The sequence below is a fragment of the Alosa sapidissima genome, chromosome 2, assembly GCF_018492685.1.
Source record: "Alosa sapidissima isolate fAloSap1 chromosome 2, fAloSap1.pri, whole genome shotgun sequence".
Taxonomy (NCBI): domain Eukaryota; kingdom Metazoa; phylum Chordata; class Actinopteri; order Clupeiformes; family Clupeidae; genus Alosa; species Alosa sapidissima.
In genome coordinates, this window is record NC_055958.1 from 39,265,054 (window position 1) to 39,288,355 (window position 23,302).

A 23,302-nucleotide genomic window follows, 5' to 3' on the forward strand; every position below is an offset into this window, starting at 1 on the left:
CCTCTGCCGTTTTGGATTTTTTGAGTTTGCACTGTTTTGTCAAGTCACACTGCCTGGTTCAGTTTTGTAAGGGCTGTCCCCTCATAAATCTGGAATTTCCTTTAAGAATCTTCTTTGAGAGTCTCTGTGTAGTTTGTTCTGAGAGGCTGAGTCACATACAGTACTGCAGGCAGGGAGAGCAGTGGTGTAGCATATTAGCGAGCAGCAGGGTGGATTGCTTAATATCCAAAGGGCATTTGGGCGGCAACTCCCACTCAGTTTCTCAGTTTCCCGCCATTCCACCACATACAAAAGGAAGGAACGGAGGTCAGAAAACAAGCTTCGAGTTTTGGAACTGGTGTAGCAGCTTCTCCTGAAAAGTGCCCTAAACAATGTTGGTAAGTGACAACACTTAACTGTAATTACTGTGTTTTAATCATCTTTGCTACAACTGGGACTGTTTTTTTTTTTTTTTGCTTGGATGAGCTGCCGGGTGTCACTACTTGACACACAATCTGTGGTTAACCAACTCTCACACTGGCTTCCATTTATCGGCAGCTGGATGTCTTCCGCATGGTTTGCCTAGAGGTGAAAGTGTCATGTAGAAGTGTCGTCTGAGATTATTTGCCTTTGAGGTTATGGTTGCGCATAGAGATTAAACCCCTTTATACTGTAGCTCTTGACCGTACAACAAGCTTTTTAGATGCTAACATGGCAACTTGCTATGAATCCTACAAAGTTTAAATTCCATCAAGGACTCTCTCATGTAGAATAGCGGTTGTAGATTAAGCCCAGTGGTATGCCAAGAGGTATGTTACCTCTTTCTAGTTCTTCAGCAAACAATCGGCTGTACAGTCACAATGAGATGAGGCCTATAACATGGTAACATGCTAACTGCTAGGTTAAGATTCCATCTAGCAAAAAGGCCATCATGGTCCTGGTCATTGTCGTTTTTCTGCGTGGGTAAAAGATTGTTGTTTGATGATATCCTCCTTTACTATACTCAGGTATATTGTTAGAAGGCTATACATTAGAGGTTTGCGCAGAGGCTGAGGGCTGTGTGTTGTTTCAGTTCTGTTGCTGCCACCTCCACTTGCTGCTTTGCATGCACACAAGTTACGGCAGACTGTGGTGCTGTCTGTGAATGAAGCTGTCAATGTGGTTTCTTTGTCAATGTGGTGCATCACACACACAGACACACGCAAACACTCACACACGCAAACACTCACACACACACACACATATACACGTACACACACCACAACACAAGCTCTTTCAAGTGAAGCTCTCTGCCACCATCTCTCTTCTCTCTGTGTCTGTGTGGGTGTGTTTTCTCTCTCTCTCTCTCAGAATGAAGTGAATTATTCCAAGTCAGGTTAAGAGGTCGCAGGGTTGTGGCCCTTTATTTTTGGGTGAGGACCAACTAATTCTCTCTCTCTCTCTCTCTCTCTCTCTCTTCTACTGAAACCAGTCGATCAGAGCCACACATAATAAAGGTTTTTGTGTTTCTTTCTAGTATTCGTCCCTTCTTTGCTTGCCATCTTCACATCCTCTCACGTGGAACAGGAAGTGATCTGGTACTGCCGCCATCATCGCATTATTGAGGAACACCACATAACTCAGATACTCTCAAAGATTTCACACTCGACTCGAGATATGAGGCAAGTGCATGCAGATTTGTGTTTTACTCTGATACCTAGCTTTCGAAAGATGTGCTGATACAATCAGTCTTTCTGACGCTTCCTGTTTGTGTTTCGTTGCTGTTGTGTGTGGCGTATGACTTCCAGTCTGTCTACATTCAGACCATAAGCCGTGTAAATTCAGACACAAGCTGAACGGTGTAAATTCAGACATATGCTAAACTCTCCGGCAGTGCTGTGTGTATACAGTGTTGTGTGGATAAGCCCTTATCTGTTTTTGATCTGAATATCTTTTGGGATGTTGCACAGACAAGGGACCATGGTGATTGGCATTTGGCTGCTGATGGCGACGCTTTTTTGTGGTAAGTCTCTGAGTTTCTTTCTGAGGAAGAGTGTTTTTGTTGTGATTTGGCTGATCATTTACATCGATCCGGTGAGATGAAATTTTCTGATTGGCTGGTGGGGTGGCTATTCTGAATAACAGGACACCTATGAAGTAGATCTAGTAAAAAAAGTTTAATCACCGTTCCAATACTTATGAATGGTAACTATAACAACCATACTACTTCAGTTGAGCCTGGAAGCAGGCTCAATGGATTCAACTGTAAATAAACTAATAAAACAAATTTCAATCAAAAAAATTCAAAAAAAGTTTAATCACCGTTCCAATACTTATGAATGGTAACTATAACAACCATACTACTTCAGTTGAGCCTGGAAGCAGGCTCAATGGATTCAACTGTAAATAAACTAATAAAACAAATTTCATTACATTCACTTTACTCTCATATCATTCCACCACTATCACTGTTAGGGCCAAAGAAGATGTACAACAAATTGAACAAGTCGGCTTCTTTGTAAACAGAACCTGTTGTTTCCTTTGTGTGCTGTAAAGGCATGATTATTGAATGGCAACTGGGTGATAAGCGGGATAACACCCTTCGAGGTGCCCCGTTATGTGGACTTAATGGACTCGGACGGAGGAAATGGTCCTCCACTGGGCGTCAGGGAGTTCTTAGTCTCCGCCTCATTCATAAATTCTGCAACCTGGTCTCATTAGCGAAACGTTCCCCTGGGAACGTTTTCGCAAACCTAGCCAAACGTTCCACCAGACACGTTTCTGAGGTGCAAACTAGCCAGCGGGGGTGCTAAAGAGAGACATTTAGACGTTGTTTACTACAGTTAGATCTAGTCAAACTAAATCGCAGCTTACACAAGCTCAGCAGTATTCATTGGTTACCAACCCAAAGTTTTGAATTAATAGTGCCTATATCTCACTACATTTTACAAAATATAAAGGCACAAACTCTGAACTGCCGTCTATGAGTTAGCTGCCACATCTTGATTGTTTTCTTTCACAAGCAACCCGGGGGATTTTAGCTAAATTGTCAACACACTCGACTTCCGCTCCAAGGTGCAGCTGTTCGCGGGTTCAAATCCAGCCGTGTGCCGAGTCTGGTCTTCGTCTGTTGTGTTGAATTGCATGGCTCCGCCCTGCACACAGCTGGATTCGAATGAGTGGGTAGTGCTGGTGGCTACATAATGCTAATAAGCTAACAGTTATGCACCACAGTCAGGTGCACCAGCGGCACAGGGGATACGGGGGATATGACACCCGCAGTTTTAAAGAGATGGCAATACTGACTGTAGCCTACCTATAACATTTTGTTCTGTTTTACTGTAATATGTGACTGGTTGTGTATGACTGTAATATGGTGAATGATTGTGTTTCTGCAGGAGCAGTCATGTCAGCTCCAGTACCTCCACACCAGTCCACAGGCTCTGTGACCCCAGAGGACCTGGTGGAGGTGCCGTTGGGCCAGTCTACAGTGTTGTCCTGCCAGCTACATCTGCCTCCAGGCTCTCTGGAGCAGAACTGCGTCATAGTGCAAACCAAAGACACTCGGGAGAAGAACACACCTTTGTTTCCAACCGGCCCGGAGAAGGAAGTGGAAGTGCTCGAGCAGGTGCTCCTCTACTTGAGGAAAGGTCAGGAGAAGCCCGAGTTTCAGTCCCCGCTGTACCGAAACAGGACCAGCCGCTGGGATGGGGGAGACGTCAGCGTGCAGCTATGGAACGTGTCTGTGAGAGACAACAACACCGTCTTTCAGTGTTTTGTGACTCCTGGCTGCCAGGAATATGTGCTCAAGAGAGAGATTACACTACGGACAGTGGAGAGGACAGATGGTGAGAAACTGCTCTGATGTTTCACTTTGCTCCCTGCTCTGAGGTATTTTACACATGCCTGCTTGCCTGAGCTGATGATGTCCTATATACATACATTATCATCAGGTGAAATGTAAATAAACTTGCTTTGTTTTGTTTACTGAATCCATCGTCTGCAGGTGTGAATCAGAACCCTACTGTGACCGTGACTGCAGGTGTGAATCAGAACCCTACTGTGATCGTGACTGCTGTGGTTGTACCTGTGCTGCTGCTGCTGGGTGCCATTGCGGTTCGTTGTGTCTGCACCAGAATAAAGCGTGAGTACCTCTGTTCTAATCACTGCACTACAAGTTGTTGAAATCAATATTGCATGGTTCATTGTTTCTACATGATTTTTAGGCTCTCAGACTTTTTGTGATCTTCTAAGCAGATTTTGATTAGTCTCTTTTGCTTAGGTTCACTATCTTACAGACAACAAAAACATAAAACACACACACACACACACACACATATATATATCTCATATATCCATATATAGTGTATCTGTTCTTTAGATCAGCGGTCCCAAACCACCGGGCCGCATTCCTAACCGGGCCGTAGCCTACGACATGAGTTAAAAAAAAAATGCATGCAAACTAAACCAAATTTAATTCGCAATAATGTCACGTTTTTACATGGCATAGGCCTATGTATATGCAGTTGTTTGATTGCACGCATGTTTGCATTTTGCAAGGTCTATTTTCTGTCTGTCCCGCCTTCAACACTTTTACATATTGCCTTCAGCGCTGTGCAGCCTCAGGTCAGCTCACTTCACTTGATCAGTTCTTGGCGAACGGTATGTCACACAAAGTTAGCTAAACTGCTAGAATGAGCAACAAAAAACAAGCATCTTTAGCAGGTCACTGGCCAGAGTGTTTGAGTTGAGAGAGCCGCTGCAGAGATTTCTTACAGAAAAAAAGTCACCGTTGGCTGCACATTTTAGTGATGAGGACTGGGTGTCAAAACTCGCTTACCTGTGTGGCATATTCGGGTTGCTTAATGACCTCAACCTGTCACTCCAGGGGAGAATGACGACTGTCTTTAAACTGGCAGATAAAGTCGCTGCATTTAAAGCCAAGCTTGATCTGTGGGGACGACGAGTGGATCGGGGTGTATTTGATATGTTCCAAACAGTAGTGGGGGTTTTGGGAGAGACTGAGGCAGGGCCCTTTCTCTCGCAGCTGGTGCGCGATCACCTTGTTGCGCTTTCAAATGAGTTTGAGAGTTACTTCCCATCCTCCAAAGATCCACGGCAAACCACTGAGTGGGTCCGCAACCCATTTGTCAATATCCCGAATAGTCCTAACTTGTCAGCAGTTGATCGAAATTGCAAATGACGGTGGTCTTAAGAGTGTCTATAAGGAAACCTCTCTGAAACCTCTTTTGGATCAAAAACAAAGCAGAATATCCCGAGATAGCCGTAAAAGCGCTGAAAACATTGCTACCATTTCCCACCACCTATATGCGAGGCCGGGTTTTCGGCAATGACTGCAACTAAGACCAAATTGCGCAATCGACTGGACATTTCAAACACACTGAGGGTGTCACTGTCTTCTATTATTCCATAAGCAGGGCTCCCACTGATTATATTCGTAATGCACGTTTAGTTCCCATGTTTTCCCATATTTTGTTAAGCATGTTCACACTTATAGATGTAGCTTCAAGTTGTTCAATATTCATAGTTCATATTGTTCAATTTTCACTTCTTCAAGTTCACGTTTTTCACATGTTTAAGAGATCGTTACCTTCACTGTTCACACATAACTGGAGCTAGTTCTTTTCAAGTAATGCGCATGCACAACACATATGGAACATGGAACCCCCGACATATGGAACATGGAACCCTCCGTGAAAAAAAAATAGGAATCAAACCGGTCCATGGTACATAAAAGGTTGGGGACCCCTGCTTTAGATGCATGTTTATACAAAATAGCTTTATGTTTTCACTGATTGTATGCAGAGTCCGAGTCGGCAGTCTTGTACTGCAATAATTCCAGTGTTATCATACGCTGAATGTGCTTGCTGTTTACTGTGTTTGACTGACAGGTTCTAAATCTGCTGCAGGAGCCAATCAAGATGCCACAGAGGGAGGGGCCATGGGAGCAGTGGAGAATGGAGTGATGGGGAAACCCACTGAGGAGAGCGTGGGAAACCAGGACCAGCCGGACGGACCGGTTGTGATGACCGAGGACCAGCCGAATGGATCATTGAACCGAGACCAGGACCAGCCCAATGGATCAACTACTTACTTGAAGAAACAGCAGCACCAGCAGAGTGGATCAGCTGAGAGCACAGCAGCACCAGAACAGGAGCCTCTGCTCAGGAACGAACACAGCAGGGGGGAGGACGGCCGCGGAGGCCCGAGTGACCAGGACAGAGCCCTGAGTGAACAGGAGACCTGTCTGTAAAACAACATTATGATCATACATATGATAAACATATGGTATTATTATTAAATATAGTATCCTATATAACATTTATTATTATTATTATTATTATTATTATATTATAATAGTAGAAGATGGACTGAATTATATCATCATGAATAGCATACTAATTATACTGAATATATGGCACTGTGGCGGCAGTGGCTCAGGAGCTAGAGGAGTCGTCCAGTAACTGGAAGGGTGCTGGTTCGAGCCCAACTCCTCCTGACCTTGTCAAAGTGTCCTTGAGCAAGACACTTAACCCCAGTGCTCCCGATGAGCAGGTTGGCGCCTTGCCTCCGCCATCAGTGTGTGTGAGAATGTGAGGCATGACAATGTAAAGAGCTTTGGGTGCTCGCAGGAGACGAAAGAAGTATAAGTATACTCTTTTGATCCCGTGAGGGGAAATTTGGTCTCTGCATTTATCCCAACCCGTGAATTAGTGAAACACACTCAGCACACAATGAGGTGAAGCACACACTAATGCCGGCGCAGTGAGTTGTCTGCAACAACAGCGGTCGGGGTTCGAACCGGCAGCCCTCCGGTTACAAGTCCGAAGCGCTAACCAGTAGGCCACGGCTGCCCCACAAAAGCACTATAAATGCAGTCCATTTACCACTTAGAGGTCAGTGAATGACCAAGAGATTCCTTTATTACACACTGCCACCTAGTGGCACTGTGAGTAGTATACAGCCACTGTGGCAGTGACTGTCTATGCAGTAAAAGCCAGTCAGTGTTGTCTAACTGCCCACACAGCTTTGCTTTGTACAAAGTGATTGTTATAGCTTCTAAAAGTCTCATGAGTCAAAAACACAAATGAGGTGAATAGTATGAGAGTGAGGTTATAATGTGTATACTAACACGACACAGGACATACTAACACGACACAGGACATACTAACACGACACAGGACATACTAACAGGACACAGGACATACTGACACGACACAGGACATACTAACAGGACACAGGACATACTAACAGGACACAGGACATACTGACACGACACAGGACATACTAACAGGACAGAGGAAATACTGACAGGACACAGGACATACTGATTGTCCACCTGTGCACACCAAGACCCAGGGCCACTTAGTGTGTGTGTCCCCTGTGTGTGTGTGTGTGTGTGTTTGGGCATTAGGCTGCAGCCCCGGGCCCGGCCACTAGGGGGCCCCGGCGCGGGACATTTAAAAAAGACAAAAAATAATATGATCATATATATATGAAGGGTTCAGGTGCAAAAGCCTCTAAATGCCACCTACGTCAAAAATTAGATAAAGATGGTGAGTGGATGCTCTCCACACATAGTATACGTTAGTCAAATAATTTAACTTCAAAACCCACTAAATACCACTCTCTTCCTGGTCTGAAATATCGATTTATAGGCAAAAACCTATAGGAGCCTGATTTTAAATGCTCATTTAAAAGAAACGTGGTCAGACGGATTTAGAGGGTTTTGCGTCTGAACTCTTCATATATTATATATAAATAATATGATCAATAATATGATATTTTGATATTTTTGATGCATTTCCCCACCAGTAGTGAAGCCCGCGTTGTCTTATCGTCACGTGTCGTTGCCCGTATCAATGCATGCTATCACAGACGACAATGGCTTCGCACGAGACGATTAGGAAACATGAAAGCGGAGCTCGAAAAAAGAGAGAGCGGCAGCCTGATGTTCTCAGTAAAGCGCGTCTGCAAGTGTACGGCCGTACGCGCTGTGCGTACCTTTAGGCTACTCAACAATGAGAGAGAATTTCCCCTGTGTGTGTGTGTGTGTGTGTGTGTGTGTGTGTATTCACACCAAATTGGCCTACCATAACTTCCCAACTCTGTACAGTATCCCATTAACTGCATTACAGCAGGCTACAATTTACAATTAGAATGCTGTGCTAGCACACACATCATGTTATTTATTTTTATAACTGTGATAAGTTGTTGTACAACATATCAGCCATAAGCTGACTTATGCCTGGCGTGTGTGTTCAGAGCCTGGCGTGTGTGTCTGTCTGTATGTCTCGTCTACAAATAAAAAGCAGAAAAGCCAATAGTTTGTTCTGTCTGTATTAAGCATTGCACTTTGCACATACACACACACACAAAAAATTTGCGTACACACACACATTCACATGCACACAACACATACACACACACACACACACACACACACACACTGCCATTGTCAGAGATTCAGTAATGAAGTCCTCTGACTACAGATCATCCTACTTCGTCAGTTTCCTTCTAATAATGTATAAGTATAGTATTAGTACAAGTATAAATATAGCTGCAAGCAGCAATGTGGGGGCCAAGCAGTGCGCTATAGCAGGAATGGCATTGCCATGCCATGAGCAAGCACTCACAGCAAGTTTGATTGCAATTGGATAAAGAATGGCTGAGAAATAAGCTCATTTACTTTGTTACAGTGCCCCTAGAGGCCAAATTACACCAATGTCTTTGTGCGTTCTCACAATCAGCTACCATGTCCCTCTACCAAGTTTGGACTTCATACACCAAAGTGTTGCTGAGATGTGAGCTCACTTTCTTTATTACAGCGCCCCCTATAGAGGCCAAATGATGCCAATTTCCTAGTGAGTTCTCACAATCAGGTACCAAGTCCCTGTACCAAGTTTGGACTTCGTACATCAAAGTGTTGCTGAGAAACGAGCTCACTTCCTGTATTGCAGCGCCCGCTATAGAGGCCAAATGATGCCAATTTCCTAGTGCGTCATCCTAATCAGGTAACAGCTCCTTATACCAAGTTTGGACTTTGTACACCAAAGCGTTGCTGAGATACAAGCTCACTTCCTGTATTACAGCGCCCCCTATAGAGGCCACATGATGCCAATTTCCTAGTGCGTCCTCACAATCAGATACCAAGTCCCTGTACCAAGTTTGGACTTCATACATTAAAGCATAGCCGAGATGTTAGCCCACTTTCTGTTTGGTGGCTTCATCGCCATATTTGATTGGCTGTCACGGGCAAACAAAAATGAAATTAAAAAATCTGACAAGTATCGTTTGTGCGGCTCGGTCTGAAGATCATCTCCGCCAAGTTCTGTGAAAATCGGATGAAATTTGTAACAGCTGAAACTTTTCATAGAGTTTGGACTAAATCCAATATGGCGGAGGTCCAATATGGCGGAAAGTGACGTAATAGGAGTCATTGAACTTAGGTCGGTCCAGGGATTCCAACAGTGCTTGATTTGTGAAAATCGGATGCACCGTTCAATGATCACATGCGTTAATACAATCCAGTTTTGACCCATTGGTGGCGCTAGAGTGTTGGGCATAGAGTTCGGTAAATTGGTGAGAGTGATGATGGGACAGTGTTGAATCAAAGTGCCAAATTTCATAACTTTAGACCCAGCGGTTCAATTTTCGGCCAGATTTTGACCTGTTGGTGGCGCTAGATGGCTGGGTTTAGAGGTCCGTAAATGAGTGTGAGTGGTCAGTGGAGTGTCCCGAAACTTTCTGCCAAAAAATCTGCACTTTTTAGCCAGGCGTTCTATGGGCTGCCATAGACTCCAATGGCAGAAGTGTAATAATAGGAAAAGCTAGTAACTCAATGGGTGCCTTCGCAGCTTCGCTGCTTGGCCCCCAATAATAGGAAAAGCTAGTAACTCAATGGGTGCCTTCGCAGCTTCGCTGCTTGGCCCCCAATTATACCATAGGTATGACTGAAAAAAGAAGAAAATAAAACAAAACAATTAATAGCTCAATTTGATCTGTATTAGTGTCCCTATATTAGTGTCCCTGTATTAGTGTCCCTATATTAGTGTCCCTATATTGGTGTCCCTGAATTGTCCAGTTTCATCTAAAAATGTCCCTTTTATAATGTCTTTTGGTTTGTTCTGAGAGGCCACGTCACTGTAGTGTTTCGAATGGAATTGAGTGTGAATATGGTAGTAAAAACCATTATTTTGGTAGTGTCATTTGGCTATTGATAGTTGTGGTGTCATTTGAGCATTGATAATTGTGGTACAGGCCTTGGTATGCGTTTGCCTATACACTAGGCCCTTTTTGACCAAAGTAAAGTCTCACCAAGGGCTGCAGCACAGTCAGCGTTGGCCCACCATGGTTTCCTATGGTTTTAGTGCAGTAACTATACTAGTAACTATGCAGGAACTATTACCATGGTACCCCAAACCACAGTTTGTTTTAAACTGCGCTATTTAAATAAACATGACTATAGTTCTTCATGGTAGCTTTGGTACCACCATGGTTCCCCTACCACTCTTCATTCTTTTTACACACACACACACACACACAGACACACTGTCACAGTCCGGCCCAGAATCCCCACTTAGTCTGTGATCTGTCTGTGCCTCTGCTGTCCCTGGACTCCGTTCCAGGTCTGTGATCTGTCTGTGCCTCTGCTGTTCCTGGACTCCGTTCCAGGTCTGTGATCTGTCATGCCTCTGCTGTTCCTGGACTCCATTCCAGGTCTCTGATCTGTCTGTGCCTCTGCTGTTCCTGGACTCCGTTCCAGGTCTGTGATCTGTCTGTGCCTCTGCTGTTCCTGGACTCCGTTCCAGGTCTGTGATCTGTCTGTGCCTCTGCTGTTCCTGGACTCCGTTCCAGGTCTGTGATCTGCCTGTGCCTCTGCTGTTCCTGGACTCCATTCCAGGTTTTCCCTCTGTCCTGGCTCCTAGCTGACTGACAGGGGAGCTGCCCAATCATCAGCGCATGCACTGTCACACCTGTTGCCACTCTCCTTGTAAGCCACAGCATTTAAGCAGTGCCAGGAGGTAGGGTTGGGCGAATGAAGCCCCATGAGGCTTTGGAAGGTTCTTCCTGATTGTATCGTAAATGTTTCGAAGTGTCAAAGCATCGAATACAAAACAGTGACATCTGGTGGTTAGCAGACATAACGGCGGCTCTCATTAGCGATTAAACAATCACAGACAAAGCCACATGCCGACCAAATGGCCCTTCTCTGACACTGGTAAAACAAAGCGGAGAGACAACGTGTTCTGTTCCCTTGTGAGTAAAAACTATTAGGCCTACAGTCATTGGAATAAACATTATAGTTTTGATATGCTTCTAATAATTTGAATTGAAAATGTAATGTGCTTGGTTTTAAATAATGCTATGTTTCCATGAACATCTTAAAATGGCCTTGGGAGGGTGGTAGCGTGTTCGTATACCGCACGCGCGACCGCGGTTCAAATCCCGCCATGTTCATAATTGCCATGAGTTAGCATTATTTGATATTGCATGCTTCTCTATTGTGGTTGTGTTTAAGACTTCATTTGATGTTTTGCAAAAACTAATGGCAAAATAACGTAGGCTAATTGCTGTAGATGACCACAGTAGTGTCAGATAACAGAAAACATATAAAGGGCATTGTGAAAACATGGGGCATTGTGTACAATGGGGATTGTGAAGTCCTTGTGTAGGGCTACAATTTTAGAAGGGTGCTTGTGCAACAAAACATATGTGTTGGGGACTTTCAGGTTTATCGAACCCGTAACGCTTTAGGGATTTGATACAAGCACCGGTGCCCCTGTGTCAAATGTCCCATTTAAACTTTTCAGTGACGTCCGAAGCTTCGTACGTCATCAGTCACGTGACCTTACAACTTTGATACGCGCTCCGATACATTGTGCCGAAGCAGATTGCTTCGCGGAAGTGATACGAGCTTCGGTGCCTCGGTGTCAGACTTCCCATCCCTACCAGGAGGAACACTCTTTGCCAGATTGTCACAGTGGATTCTCATGTATGCTCATGCTCTTTTGGATTACTGGTTTTTGACCTAAGCCTGTTTTTTTGTACTTTTGAATTCGACTCAACCCTTTGGAAACCTTTGCTTGGACCTTGCATTGCTTTGTTGCCAACCTATGCCTGTTCAGCCATGTGAGTCTCGTCTAGTCCCTTTGTTTCATCTGCTTGTGTATTTCTTGGCCAACTCGTGTACCGAACTCTGTTTTTGCCACCTTGGATTTTTGATTGAACCTTGCCTGTGTTTTTGCCTGCCAACCTGTGTACTGGACTCTGCCTGTTTTTGCCACTTTAGATTTTGACTGAAACCTGCCTGTACCTCTGCCGTTTTGGATTTTTTGAGTTTGCACTGTTTTGTCAAGTCACACTGCCTGGTTCAGTTTTGTAAGGGCTGTCCCCTCATAAATCTGGAATTTCCTTTAAGAATCTTCTTTGAGAGTCTCTGTGTAGTTTGTTCTGAGAGGCTGAGTCACATACAGTACTGCAGGCAGGGAGAGCAGTGGTGTAGCATATTAGCGAGCAGCAGGGTGGATTGCTTAATATCCAAAGGGCATTTGGGCGGCAACTCCCACTCAGTTTCTCAGTTTCCCGCCATTCCACCACATACAAAAGGAAGGAACGGAGGTCAGAAAACAAGCTTCGAGTTTTGGAACTGGTGTAGCAGCTTCTCCTGAAAAGTGCCCTAAACAATGTTGGTAAGTGACAACACTTAACTGTAATTACTGTGTTTTAATCATCTTTGCTACAACTGGGACTGTTTTTTTTTTTTTTTGCTTGGATGAGCTGCCGGGTGTCACTACTTGACACACAATCTGTGGTTAACCAACTCTCACACTGGCTTCCATTTATCGGCAGCTGGATGTCTTCCGCATGGTTTGCCTAGAGGTGAAAGTGTCATGTAGAAGTGTCGTCTGAGATTATTTGCCTTTGAGGTTATGGTTGCGCATAGAGATTAAACCCCTTTATACTGTAGCTCTTGACCGTACAACAAGCTTTTTAGATGCTAACATGGCAACTTGCTATGAATCCTACAAAGTTTAAATTCCATCAAGGACTCTCTCATGTAGAATAGCGGTTGTAGATTAAGCCCAGTGGTATGCCAAGAGGTATGTTACCTCTTTCTAGTTCTTCAGCAAACAATCGGCTGTACAGTCACAATGAGATGAGGCCTATAACATGGTAACATGCTAACTGCTAGGTTAAGATTCCATCTAGCAAAAAGGCCATCATGGTCCTGGTCATTGTCGTTTTTCTGCGTGGGTAAAAGATTGTTGTTTGATGATATCCTCCTTTACTATACTCAGGTATATTGTTAGAAGGCTATACATTAGAGGTTTGCGCAGAGGCTGAGGGCTGTGTGTTGTTTCAGTTCTGTTGCTGCCACCTCCACTTGCTGCTTTGCATGCACACAAGTTACGGCAGACTGTGGTGCTGTCTGTGAATGAAGCTGTCAATGTGGTTTCTTTGTCAATGTGGTGCATCACACACACGCACACACAGACACACGCAAACACTCACACACGCAAACACTCACACACACACACACATATACACGTACACACACCACAACACAAGCTCTTTCAAGTGAAGCTCTCTGCCACCATCTCTCTTCTCTCTGTGTCTGTGTGGGTGTGTTTTCTCTCTCTCTCTCTCAGAATGAAGTGAATTATTCCAAGTCAGGTTAAGAGGTCGCAGGGTTGTGGCCCTTTATTTTTGGGTGAGGACCAACTAATTCTCTCTCTCTCTCTCTCTCTCTTCTACTGAAACCAGTCGATCAGAGCCACACATAATAAAGGTTTTTGTGTTTCTTTCTAGTATTCGTCCCTTCTTTGCTTGCCATCTTCACATCCTCTCACGTGGAACAGGAAGTGATCTGGTACTGCCGCCATCATCGCATTATTGAGGAACACCACATAACTCAGATACTCTCAAAGATTTCACACTCGACTCGAGATATGAGGCAAGTGCATGCAGATTTGTGTTTTACTCTGATACCTAGCTTTCGAAAGATGTGCTGATACAATCAGTCTTTCTGACGCTTCCTGTTTGTGTTTCGTTGCTGTTGTGTGTGGCGTATGACTTCCAGTCTGTCTACATTCAGACCATAAGCCGTGTAAATTCAGACACAAGCTGAACGGTGTAAATTCAGACATATGCTAAACTCTCCGGCAGTGCTGTGTGTATACAGTGTTGTGTGGATAAGCCCTTATCTGTTTTTGATCTGAATATCTTTTGGGATGTTGCACAGACAAGGGACCATGGTGATTGGCATTTGGCTGCTGATGGCGACGCTTTTTTGTGGTAAGTCTCTGAGTTTCTTTCTGAGGAAGAGTGTTTTTGTTGTGATTTGGCTGATCATTTACATCGATCCGGTGAGATGAAATTTTCTGATTGGCTGGTGGGGTGGCTATTCTGAATAACAGGACACCTATGAAGTAGATCTAGTAAAAAAAGTTTAATCACCGTTCCAATACTTATGAATGGTAACTATAACAACCATACTACTTCAGTTGAGCCTGGAAGCAGGCTCAATGGATTCAACTGTAAATAAACTAATAAAACAAATTTCAATCAAAAAAATTCAAAAAAAGTTTAATCACCGTTCCAATACTTATGAATGGTAACTATAACAACCATACTACTTCAGTTGAGCCTGGAAGCAGGCTCAATGGATTCAACTGTAAATAAACTAATAAAACAAATTTCATTACATTCACTTTACTCTCATATCATTCCACCACTATCACTGTTAGGGCCAAAGAAGATGTACAACAAATTGAACAAGTCGGCTTCTTTGTAAACAGAACCTGTTGTTTCCTTTGTGTGCTGTAAAGGCATGATTATTGAATGGCAACTGGGTGATAAGCGGGAGAACACCCTTCGAGGTGCCCCGTTATGTGGACTTAATGGACTCGGACGGAGGAAATGGTCCTCCACTGGGCGTCAGGGAGTTCTTAGTCTCCGCCTCATTCATAAATTCTGCAACCTGGTCTCATTAGCGAAACGTTCCCCTGGGAACGTTTTCGCAAACCTAGCCAAACGTTCCACCAGACACGTTTCTGAGGTGCAAACTAGCCAGCGGGAGACATTTAGAGAGACATTTAGACGTTGTTTACTACAGTTAGATCTAGTCAAACTAAATCGCAGCTTACACAAGCTCAGCAGTATTCATTGGTTACCAACCCAAAGTTTTGAATTAATAGTGCCTATATCTCACTACATTTTACAAAATATAAAGGCACAAACTCTGAACTGCCGTCTATGAGTTAGCTGCCACATCTTGATTGTTTTCTTTCACAAGCAACCCGGGGGATTTTAGCTAAATTGTCAACACACTCGACTTCCGCTCCAAGGTGCAGCTGTTCGCGGGTTCAAATCCAGCCGTGTGCCGAGTCTGGTCTTCGTCTGTTGTGTTGAATTGCATGGCTCCGCCCTGCACACAGCTGGATTCGAATGAGTGGGTAGTGCTGGTGGCTACATAATGCTAATAAGCTAACAGTTATGCACCACAGTCAGGTGCACCAGCGGCACAGGGGATACGGGGGATATGACACCCGCAGTTTTAAAGAGATGGCAATACTGACTGTAGCCTACCTATAACATTTTGTTCTGTTTTACTGTAATATGTGACTGGTTGTGTATGACTAATATGGTGAATGATTGTGTTTCTGCAGGAGCAGTCATGTCAGCTCCAGTACCTCCACACCAGTCCACAGGCTCTGTGACCCCAGAGGACCTGGTGGAGGTGCCGTTGGGCCAGTCTGACAGCTCTGTGACCCCAGAGGACCTGGTGGAGGTGCCGTTGGGCCAGTCTACAGTGTTGTCCTGCCAGCTACATCTGCCTCCAGGCTCTCTGGAGCAGAACTGCGTCATAGTGCAAACCAAAGACACTCGGGAGAAGAACACACCTTTGTTTCCAACCGGCCCGGAGAAGGAAGTGGAAGTGCTCGAGCAGGTGCTCCTCTACTTGAGGAAAGGTCAGGAGAAGCCCGAGTTTCAGTCCCCGCTGTACCGAAACAGGACCAGCCGCTGGGATGGGGGAGACGTCAGCGTGCAGCTATGGAACGTGTCTGTGAGAGACAACAACACCGTCTTTCAGTGTTTTGTGACTCCTGGCTGCCAGGAATATGTGCTCAAGAGAGAGATTACACTACGGACAGTGGAGAGGACAGATGGTGAGAAACTGCTCTGATGTTTCACTTTGCTCCCTGCTCTGAGGTATTTTACACATGCCTGCTTGCCTGAGCTGATGATGTCCTATATACATACATTATCATCAGGTGAAATGTAAATAAACTTGCTTTGTTTTGTTTACTGAATCCATCGTCTGCAGGTGTGAATCAGAACCCTACTGTGACCGTGACTGCAGGTGTGAATCAGAACCCTACTGTGATCGTGACTGCTGTGGTTGTACCTGTGCTGCTGCTGCTGGGTGCCATTGCGGTTCGTTGTGTCTGCACCAGAATAAAGCGTGAGTACCTCTGTTCTAATCACTGCACTACAAGTTGTTGAAATCAATATTGCATGGTTCATTGTTTCTACATGATTTTTAGGCTCTCAGACTTTTTGTGATCTTCTAAGCAGATTTTGATTAGTCTCTTTTGCTTAGGTTCACTATCTTACAGACAACAAAAACATAAAACACACACACACACACACACACATATATATATCTCATATATCCATATATAGTGTATCTGTTCTTTAGATCAGCGGTCCCAAACCACCGGGCCGCATTCCTAACCGGGCCGTAGCCTACGACATGAGTTAAAAAAAAAATGCATGCAAACTAAACCAAATTTAATTCGCAATAATGTCACGTTTTTACATGGCATAGGCCTATGTATATGCAGTTGTTTGATTGCACGCATGTTTGCATTTTGCAAGGTCTATTTTCTGTCTGTCCCGCCTTCAACACTTTTACATATTGCCTTCAGCGCTGTGCAGCCTCAGGTCAGCTCACTTCACTTGATCAGTTCTTGGCGAACGGTATGTCACACAAAGTTAGCTAAACTGCTAGAATGAGCAACAAAAAACAAGCATCTTTAGCAGGTCACTGGCCAGAGTGTTTGAGTTGAGAGAGCCGCTGCAGAGATTTCTTACAGAAAAAAAGTCACCGTTGGCTGCACATTTTAGTGATGAGGACTGGGTGTCAAAACTCGCTTACCTGTGTGGCATATTCGGGTTGCTTAATGACCTCAACCTGTCACTCCAGGGGAGAATGACGACTGTCTTTAAACTGGCAGATAAAGTCGCTGCATTTAAAGCCAAGCTTGATCTGTGGGGACGACGAGTGGATCGGGGTGTATTTGATATGTTCCAAACAGTAGTGGGGGTTTTGGGAGAGACTGAGGCAGGGCCCTTTCTCTCGCAGCTGGTGCGCGATCACCTTGTTGCGCTTTCAAATGAGTTTGAGAGTTACTTCCCATCCTCCAAAGATCCACGGCAAACCACTGAGTGGGTCCGCAACCCATTTGTCAATATCCCGAATAGTCCTAACTTGTCAGCAGTTGATCGAAATTGCAAATGACGGTGGTCTTAAGAGTGTCTATAAGGAAACCTCTCTGAAACCTCTTTTGGATCAAAAACAAAGCAGAATATCCCGAGATAGCCGTAAAAGCGCTGAAAACATTGCTACCATTTCCCACCACCTATATGCGAGGCCGGGTTTTCGGCAATGACTGCAACTAAGACCAAATTGCGCAATCGACTGGACATTTCAAACACACTGAGGGTGTCACTGTCTTCTATTATTCCATAAGCAGGGCTCCCACTGATTATATTCGTAATGCACGTTTAGTTCCCATGTTTTCCCATATTTTGTTAAGCATGTTCACACTTATAGATGTAGCTTCAAGTTGTTCAATATTCATAGTTCATATTGTTCAATTTTCACTTCTTCAAGTTCACGTTTTTCACATGTTTAAGAGATCGTTACCTTCACTGTTCACACATAACTGGAGCTAGTTCTTTTCAAGTAATGCGCATGCACAACACATATGGAACATGGAACCCCCGACATATGGAACATGGAACCCTCCGTGAAAAAAAAATAGGAATCAAACCGGTCCATGGTACATAAAAGGTTGGGGACCCCTGCTTTAGATGCATGTTTATACAAAATAGCTTTATGTTTTCACTGATTGTATGCAGAGTCCGAGTCGGCAGTCTTGTACTGCAATAATTCCAGTGTTATCATACGCTGAATGTGCTTGCTGTTTACTGTGTTTGACTGACAGGTTCTAAATCTGCTGCAGGAGCCAATCAAGATGCCACAGAGGGAGGGGCCATGGGAGCAGTGGAGAATGGAGTGATGGGGAAACCCACTGAGGAGAGCGTGGGAAACCAGGACCAGCCGGACGGACCGGTTGTGATGACCGAGGACCAGCCGAATGGATCATTGAACCGAGACCAGGACCAGCCCAATGGATCAACTACTTACTTGAAGAAACAGCAGCACCAGCAGAGTGGATCAGCTGAGAGCACAGCAGCACCAGAACAGGAGCCTCTGCTCAGGAACGAACACAGCAGGGGGGAGGACGGCCGCGGAGGCCCGAGTGACCAGGACAGAGCCCTGAGTGAACAGGAGACCTGTCTGTAAAACAACATTATGATCATACATATGATAAACATATGGTATTATTATTAAATATAGTATCCTATATAACATTTATTATTATTATTATTATTATTATTATTATTATATTATAATAGTAGAAGATGGACTGAATTATATCATCATGAATAGCATACTAATTATACTGAATATATGGCACTGTGGCGGCAGTGGCTCAGGAGCTAGAGGAGTCGTCCAGTAACTGGAAGGGTGCTGGTTCGAGCCCAACTCCTCCTGACCTTGTCAAAGTGTCCTTGAGCAAGACACTTAACCCCAGTGCTCCCGATGAGCAGGTTGGCGCCTTGCCTCCGCCATCAGTGTGTGTGAGAATGTGAGGCATGACAATGTAAAGAGCTTTGGGTGCTCGCAGGAGACGAAAGAAGTATAAGTATACTCTTTTGATCCCGTGAGGGGAAATTTGGTCTCTGCATTTATCCCAACCCGTGAATTAGTGAAACACACTCAGCACACAATGAGGTGAAGCACACACTAATGCCGGCGCAGTGAGTTGTCTGCAACAACAGCGGTCGGGGTTCGAACCGGCAGCCCTCCGGTTACAAGTCCGAAGCGCTAACCAGTAGGCCACGGCTGCCCCACAAAAGCACTATAAATGCAGTCCATTTACCACTTAGAGGTCAGTGAATGACCAAGAGATTCCTTTATTACACACTGCCACCTAGTGGCACTGTGAGTAGTATACAGCCACTGTGGCAGTGACTGTCTATGCAGTAAAAGCCAGTCAGTGTTGTCTAACTGCCCACACAGCTTTGCTTTGTACAAAGTGATTGTTATAGCTTCTAAAAGTCTCATGAGTCAAAAACACAAATGAGGTGAATAGTATGAGAGTGAGGTTATAATGTGTATACTAACACGACACAGGACATACTAACACGACACAGGACATACTAACACGACACAGGACATACTAACAGGACACAGGACATACTGACACGACACAGGACATACTAACAGGACACAGGACATACTAACAGGACACAGGACATACTGACACGACACAGGACATACTAACAGGACAGAGGAAATACTGACAGGACACAGGACATACTGATTGTCCACCTGTGCACACCAAGACCCAGGGCCACTTAGTGTGTGTGTCCCCTGTGTGTGTGTGTGTGTGTGTTTGGGCATTAGGCTGCAGCCCCGGGCCCGGCCACTAGGGGGCCCCGGCGCGGGACATTTAAAAAAGACAAAAAATAATATGATCATATATATATGAAGGGTTCAGGTGCAAAAGCCTCTAAATGCCACCTACGTCAAAAATTAGATAAAGATGGTGAGTGGATGCTCTCCACACATAGTATACGTTAGTCAAATAATTTAACTTCAAAACCCACTAAATACCACTCTCTTCCTGGTCTGAAATATCGATTTATAGGCAAAAACCTATAGGAGCCTGATTTTAAATGCTCATTTAAAAGAAACGTGGTCAGACGGATTTAGAGGGTTTTGCGTCTGAACTCTTCATATATTATATATAAATAATATGATCAATAATATGATATTTTGATATTTTTGATGCATTTCCCCACCAGTAGTGAAGCCCGCGTTGTCTTATCGTCACGTGTCGTTGCCCGTATCAATGCATGCTATCACAGACGACAATGGCTTCGCACGAGACGATTAGGAAACATGAAAGCGGAGCTCGAAAAAAGAGAGAGCGGCAGCCTGATGTTCTCAGTAAAGCGCGTCTGCAAGTGTACGGCCGTACGCGCTGTGCGTACCTTTAGGCTACTCAACAATGAGAGAGAATTTCCCCTGTGTGTGTGTGTGTGTGTGTGTGTGTGTGTGTATTCACACCAAATTGGCCTACCATAACTTCCCAACTCTGTACAGTATCCCATTAACTGCATTACAGCAGGCTACAATTTACAATTAGAATGCTGTGCTAGCACACACATCATGTTATTTATTTTTATAACTGTGATAAGTTGTTGTACAACATATCAGCCATAAGCTGACTTATGCCTGGCGTGTGTGTTCAGAGCCTGGCGTGTGTGTCTGTCTGTATGTCTCGTCTACAAATAAAAAGCAGAAAAGCCAATAGTTTGTTCTGTCTGTATTAAGCATTGCACTTTGCACATACACACACACACAAAAAATTTGCGTACACACACACATTCACATGCACACAACACATACACACACACACACACACACACACACACACACTGCCATTGTCAGAGATTCAGTAATGAAGTCCTCTGACTACAGATCATCCTACTTCGTCAGTTTCCTTCTAATAATGTATAAGTATAGTATTAGTACAAGTATAAATATAGCTGCAAGCAGCAATGTGGGGGCCAAGCAGTGCGCTATAGCAGGAATGGCATTGCCATGCCATGAGCAAGCACTCACAGCAAGTTTGATTGCAATTGGATAAAGAATGGCTGAGAAATAAGCTCATTTACTTTGTTACAGTGCCCCTAGAGGCCAAATTACACCAATGTCTTTGTGCGTTCTCACAATCAGCTACCATGTCCCTCTACCAAGTTTGGACTTCATACACCAAAGTGTTGCTGAGATGTGAGCTCACTTTCTTTATTACAGCGCCCCCTATAGAGGCCAAATGATGCCAATTTCCTAGTGAGTTCTCACAATCAGGTACCAAGTCCCTGTACCAAGTTTGGACTTCGTACATCAAAGTGTTGCTGAGAAACGAGCTCACTTCCTGTATTGCAGCGCCCGCTATAGAGGCCAAATGATGCCAATTTCCTAGTGCGTCATCCTAATCAGGTAACAGCTCCTTATACCAAGTTTGGACTTTGTACACCAAAGCGTTGCTGAGATACAAGCTCACTTCCTGTATTACAGCGCCCCCTATAGAGGCCACATGATGCCAATTTCCTAGTGCGTCCTCACAATCAGATACCAAGTCCCTGTACCAAGTTTGGACTTCATACATTAAAGCATAGCCGAGATGTTAGCCCACTTTCTGTTTGGTGGCTTCATCGCCATATTTGATTGGCTGTCACGGGCAAACAAAAATGAAATTAAAAAATCTGACAAGTATCGTTTGTGCGGCTCGGTCTGAAGATCATCTCCGCCAAGTTCTGTGAAAATCGGATGAAATTTGTAACAGCTGAAACTTTTCATAGAGTTTGGACTAAATCCAATATGGCGGAGGTCCAATATGGCGGAAAGTGACGTAATAGGAGTCATTGAACTTAGGTCGGTCCAGGGATTCCAACAGTGCTTGATTTGTGAAAATCGGATGCACCGTTCAATGATCACATGCGTTAATACAATCCAGTTTTGACCCATTGGTGGCGCTAGAGTGTTGGGCATAGAGTTCGGTAAATTGGTGAGAGTGATGATGGGACAGTGTTGAATCAAAGTGCCAAATTTCATAACTTTAGACCCAGCGGTTCAATTTTCGGCCAGATTTTGACCTGTTGGTGGCGCTAGATGGCTGGGTTTAGAGGTCCGTAAATGAGTGTGAGTGGTCAGTGGAGTGTCCCGAAACTTTCTGCCAAAAAATCTGCACTTTTTAGCCAGGCGTTCTATGGGCTGCCATAGACTCCAATGGCAGAAGTGTAATAATAGGAAAAGCTAGTAACTCAATGGGTGCCTTCGCAGCTTCGCTGCTTGGCCCCCAATAATAGGAAAAGCTAGTAACTCAATGGGTGCCTTCGCAGCTTCGCTGCTTGGCCCCCAATTATACCATAGGTATGACTGAAAAAAGAAGAAAATAAAACAAAACAATTAATAGCTCAATTTGATCTGTATTAGTGTCCCTATATTAGTGTCCCTGTATTAGTGTCCCTATATTAGTGTCCCTATATTGGTGTCCCTGAATTGTCCAGTTTCATCTAAAAATGTCCCTTTTATAATGTCTTTTGGTTTGTTCTGAGAGGCCACGTCACTGTAGTGTTTCGAATGGAATTGAGTGTGAATATGGTAGTAAAAACCATTATTTTGGTAGTGTCATTTGGCTATTGATAGTTGTGGTGTCATTTGAGCATTGATAATTGTGGTACAGGCCTTGGTATGCGTTTGCCTATACACTAGGCCCTTTTTGACCAAAGTAAAGTCTCACCAAGGGCTGCAGCACAGTCAGCGTTGGCCCACCATGGTTTCCTATGGTTTTAGTGCAGTAACTATACTAGTAACTATGCAGGAACTATTACCATGGTACCCCAAACCACAGTTTGTTTTAAACTGCGCTATTTAAATAAACATGACTATAGTTCTTCATGGTAGCTTTGGTACCACCATGGTTCCCCTACCACTCTTCATTCTTTTTACACACACACACACACACACAGACACACTGTCACAGTCCGGCCCAGAATCCCCACTTAGTCTGTGATCTGTCTGTGCCTCTGCTGTCCCTGGACTCCGTTCCAGGTCTGTGATCTGTCTGTGCCTCTGCTGTTCCTGGACTCCGTTCCAGGTCTGTGATCTGTCATGCCTCTGCTGTTCCTGGACTCCATTCCAGGTCTCTGATCTGTCTGTGCCTCTGCTGTTCCTGGACTCCGTTCCAGGTCTGTGATCTGTCTGTGCCTCTGCTGTTCCTGGACTCCGTTCCAGGTCTGTGATCTGTCTGTGCCTCTGCTGTTCCTGGACTCCGTTCCAGGTCTGTGATCTGCCTGTGCCTCTGCTGTTCCTGGACTCCATTCCAGGTTTTCCCTCTGTCCTGGCTCCTAGCTGACTGACAGGGGAGCTGCCCAATCATCAGCGCATGCACTG

At 44.5% G+C, this 23,302-nt stretch overlaps 2 protein-coding genes across 2 annotated transcripts; both read left to right on the forward strand.

Annotated features, from left to right (window-relative positions):
• Positions 1-292: 292 nt before the first annotated feature.
• Positions 293-6,576, forward strand: LOC121697466. The gene is made up of 8 exons (XM_042079000.1): positions 293-377; positions 1,330-1,391; positions 1,496-1,640; positions 1,929-1,981; positions 3,357-3,806; positions 3,965-4,102; positions 5,871-6,224; positions 6,413-6,576. The coding sequence occupies exons 3-8, from the start codon at positions 1,636-1,638 to the stop codon at positions 6,574-6,576; spliced, it is 1,164 nt and encodes a 387-aa protein (XP_041934934.1). The 5' UTR covers positions 293-377; positions 1,330-1,391; positions 1,496-1,635.
• A 6,010-nt stretch (positions 6,577-12,586) lies between these two features.
• LOC121697475 lies at positions 12,587-18,927 on the forward strand. The gene is made up of 8 exons (XM_042079011.1): positions 12,587-12,671; positions 13,632-13,693; positions 13,792-13,936; positions 14,225-14,277; positions 15,651-16,151; positions 16,310-16,447; positions 18,216-18,569; positions 18,764-18,927. The coding sequence occupies exons 3-8, from the start codon at positions 13,932-13,934 to the stop codon at positions 18,925-18,927; spliced, it is 1,215 nt and encodes a 404-aa protein (XP_041934945.1). The 5' UTR covers positions 12,587-12,671; positions 13,632-13,693; positions 13,792-13,931.
• Positions 18,928-23,302: the final 4,375 nt, after the last annotated feature.

Bases quoted from the DNA above. Each gene is read 5' to 3' on its own strand.
- LOC121697466 (XM_042079000.1), top strand. The intron at 3,807-3,964 runs GTGAGAAACTGC...CATCGTCTGCAG, and splicing joins GACAGTGGAGAGGACAGATG to GTGTGAATCAGAACCCTACT. The intron at 6,225-6,412 runs GTCTGTAAAACA...CTGTGGCGGCAG, and splicing joins CCTGAGTGAACAGGAGACCT to TGGCTCAGGAGCTAGAGGAG.
- LOC121697475 (XM_042079011.1), top strand. The intron at 16,152-16,309 runs GTGAGAAACTGC...CATCGTCTGCAG, and splicing joins GACAGTGGAGAGGACAGATG to GTGTGAATCAGAACCCTACT. The intron at 16,448-18,215 runs GTGAGTACCTCT...TTTGACTGACAG, and splicing joins TGTCTGCACCAGAATAAAGC to GTTCTAAATCTGCTGCAGGA.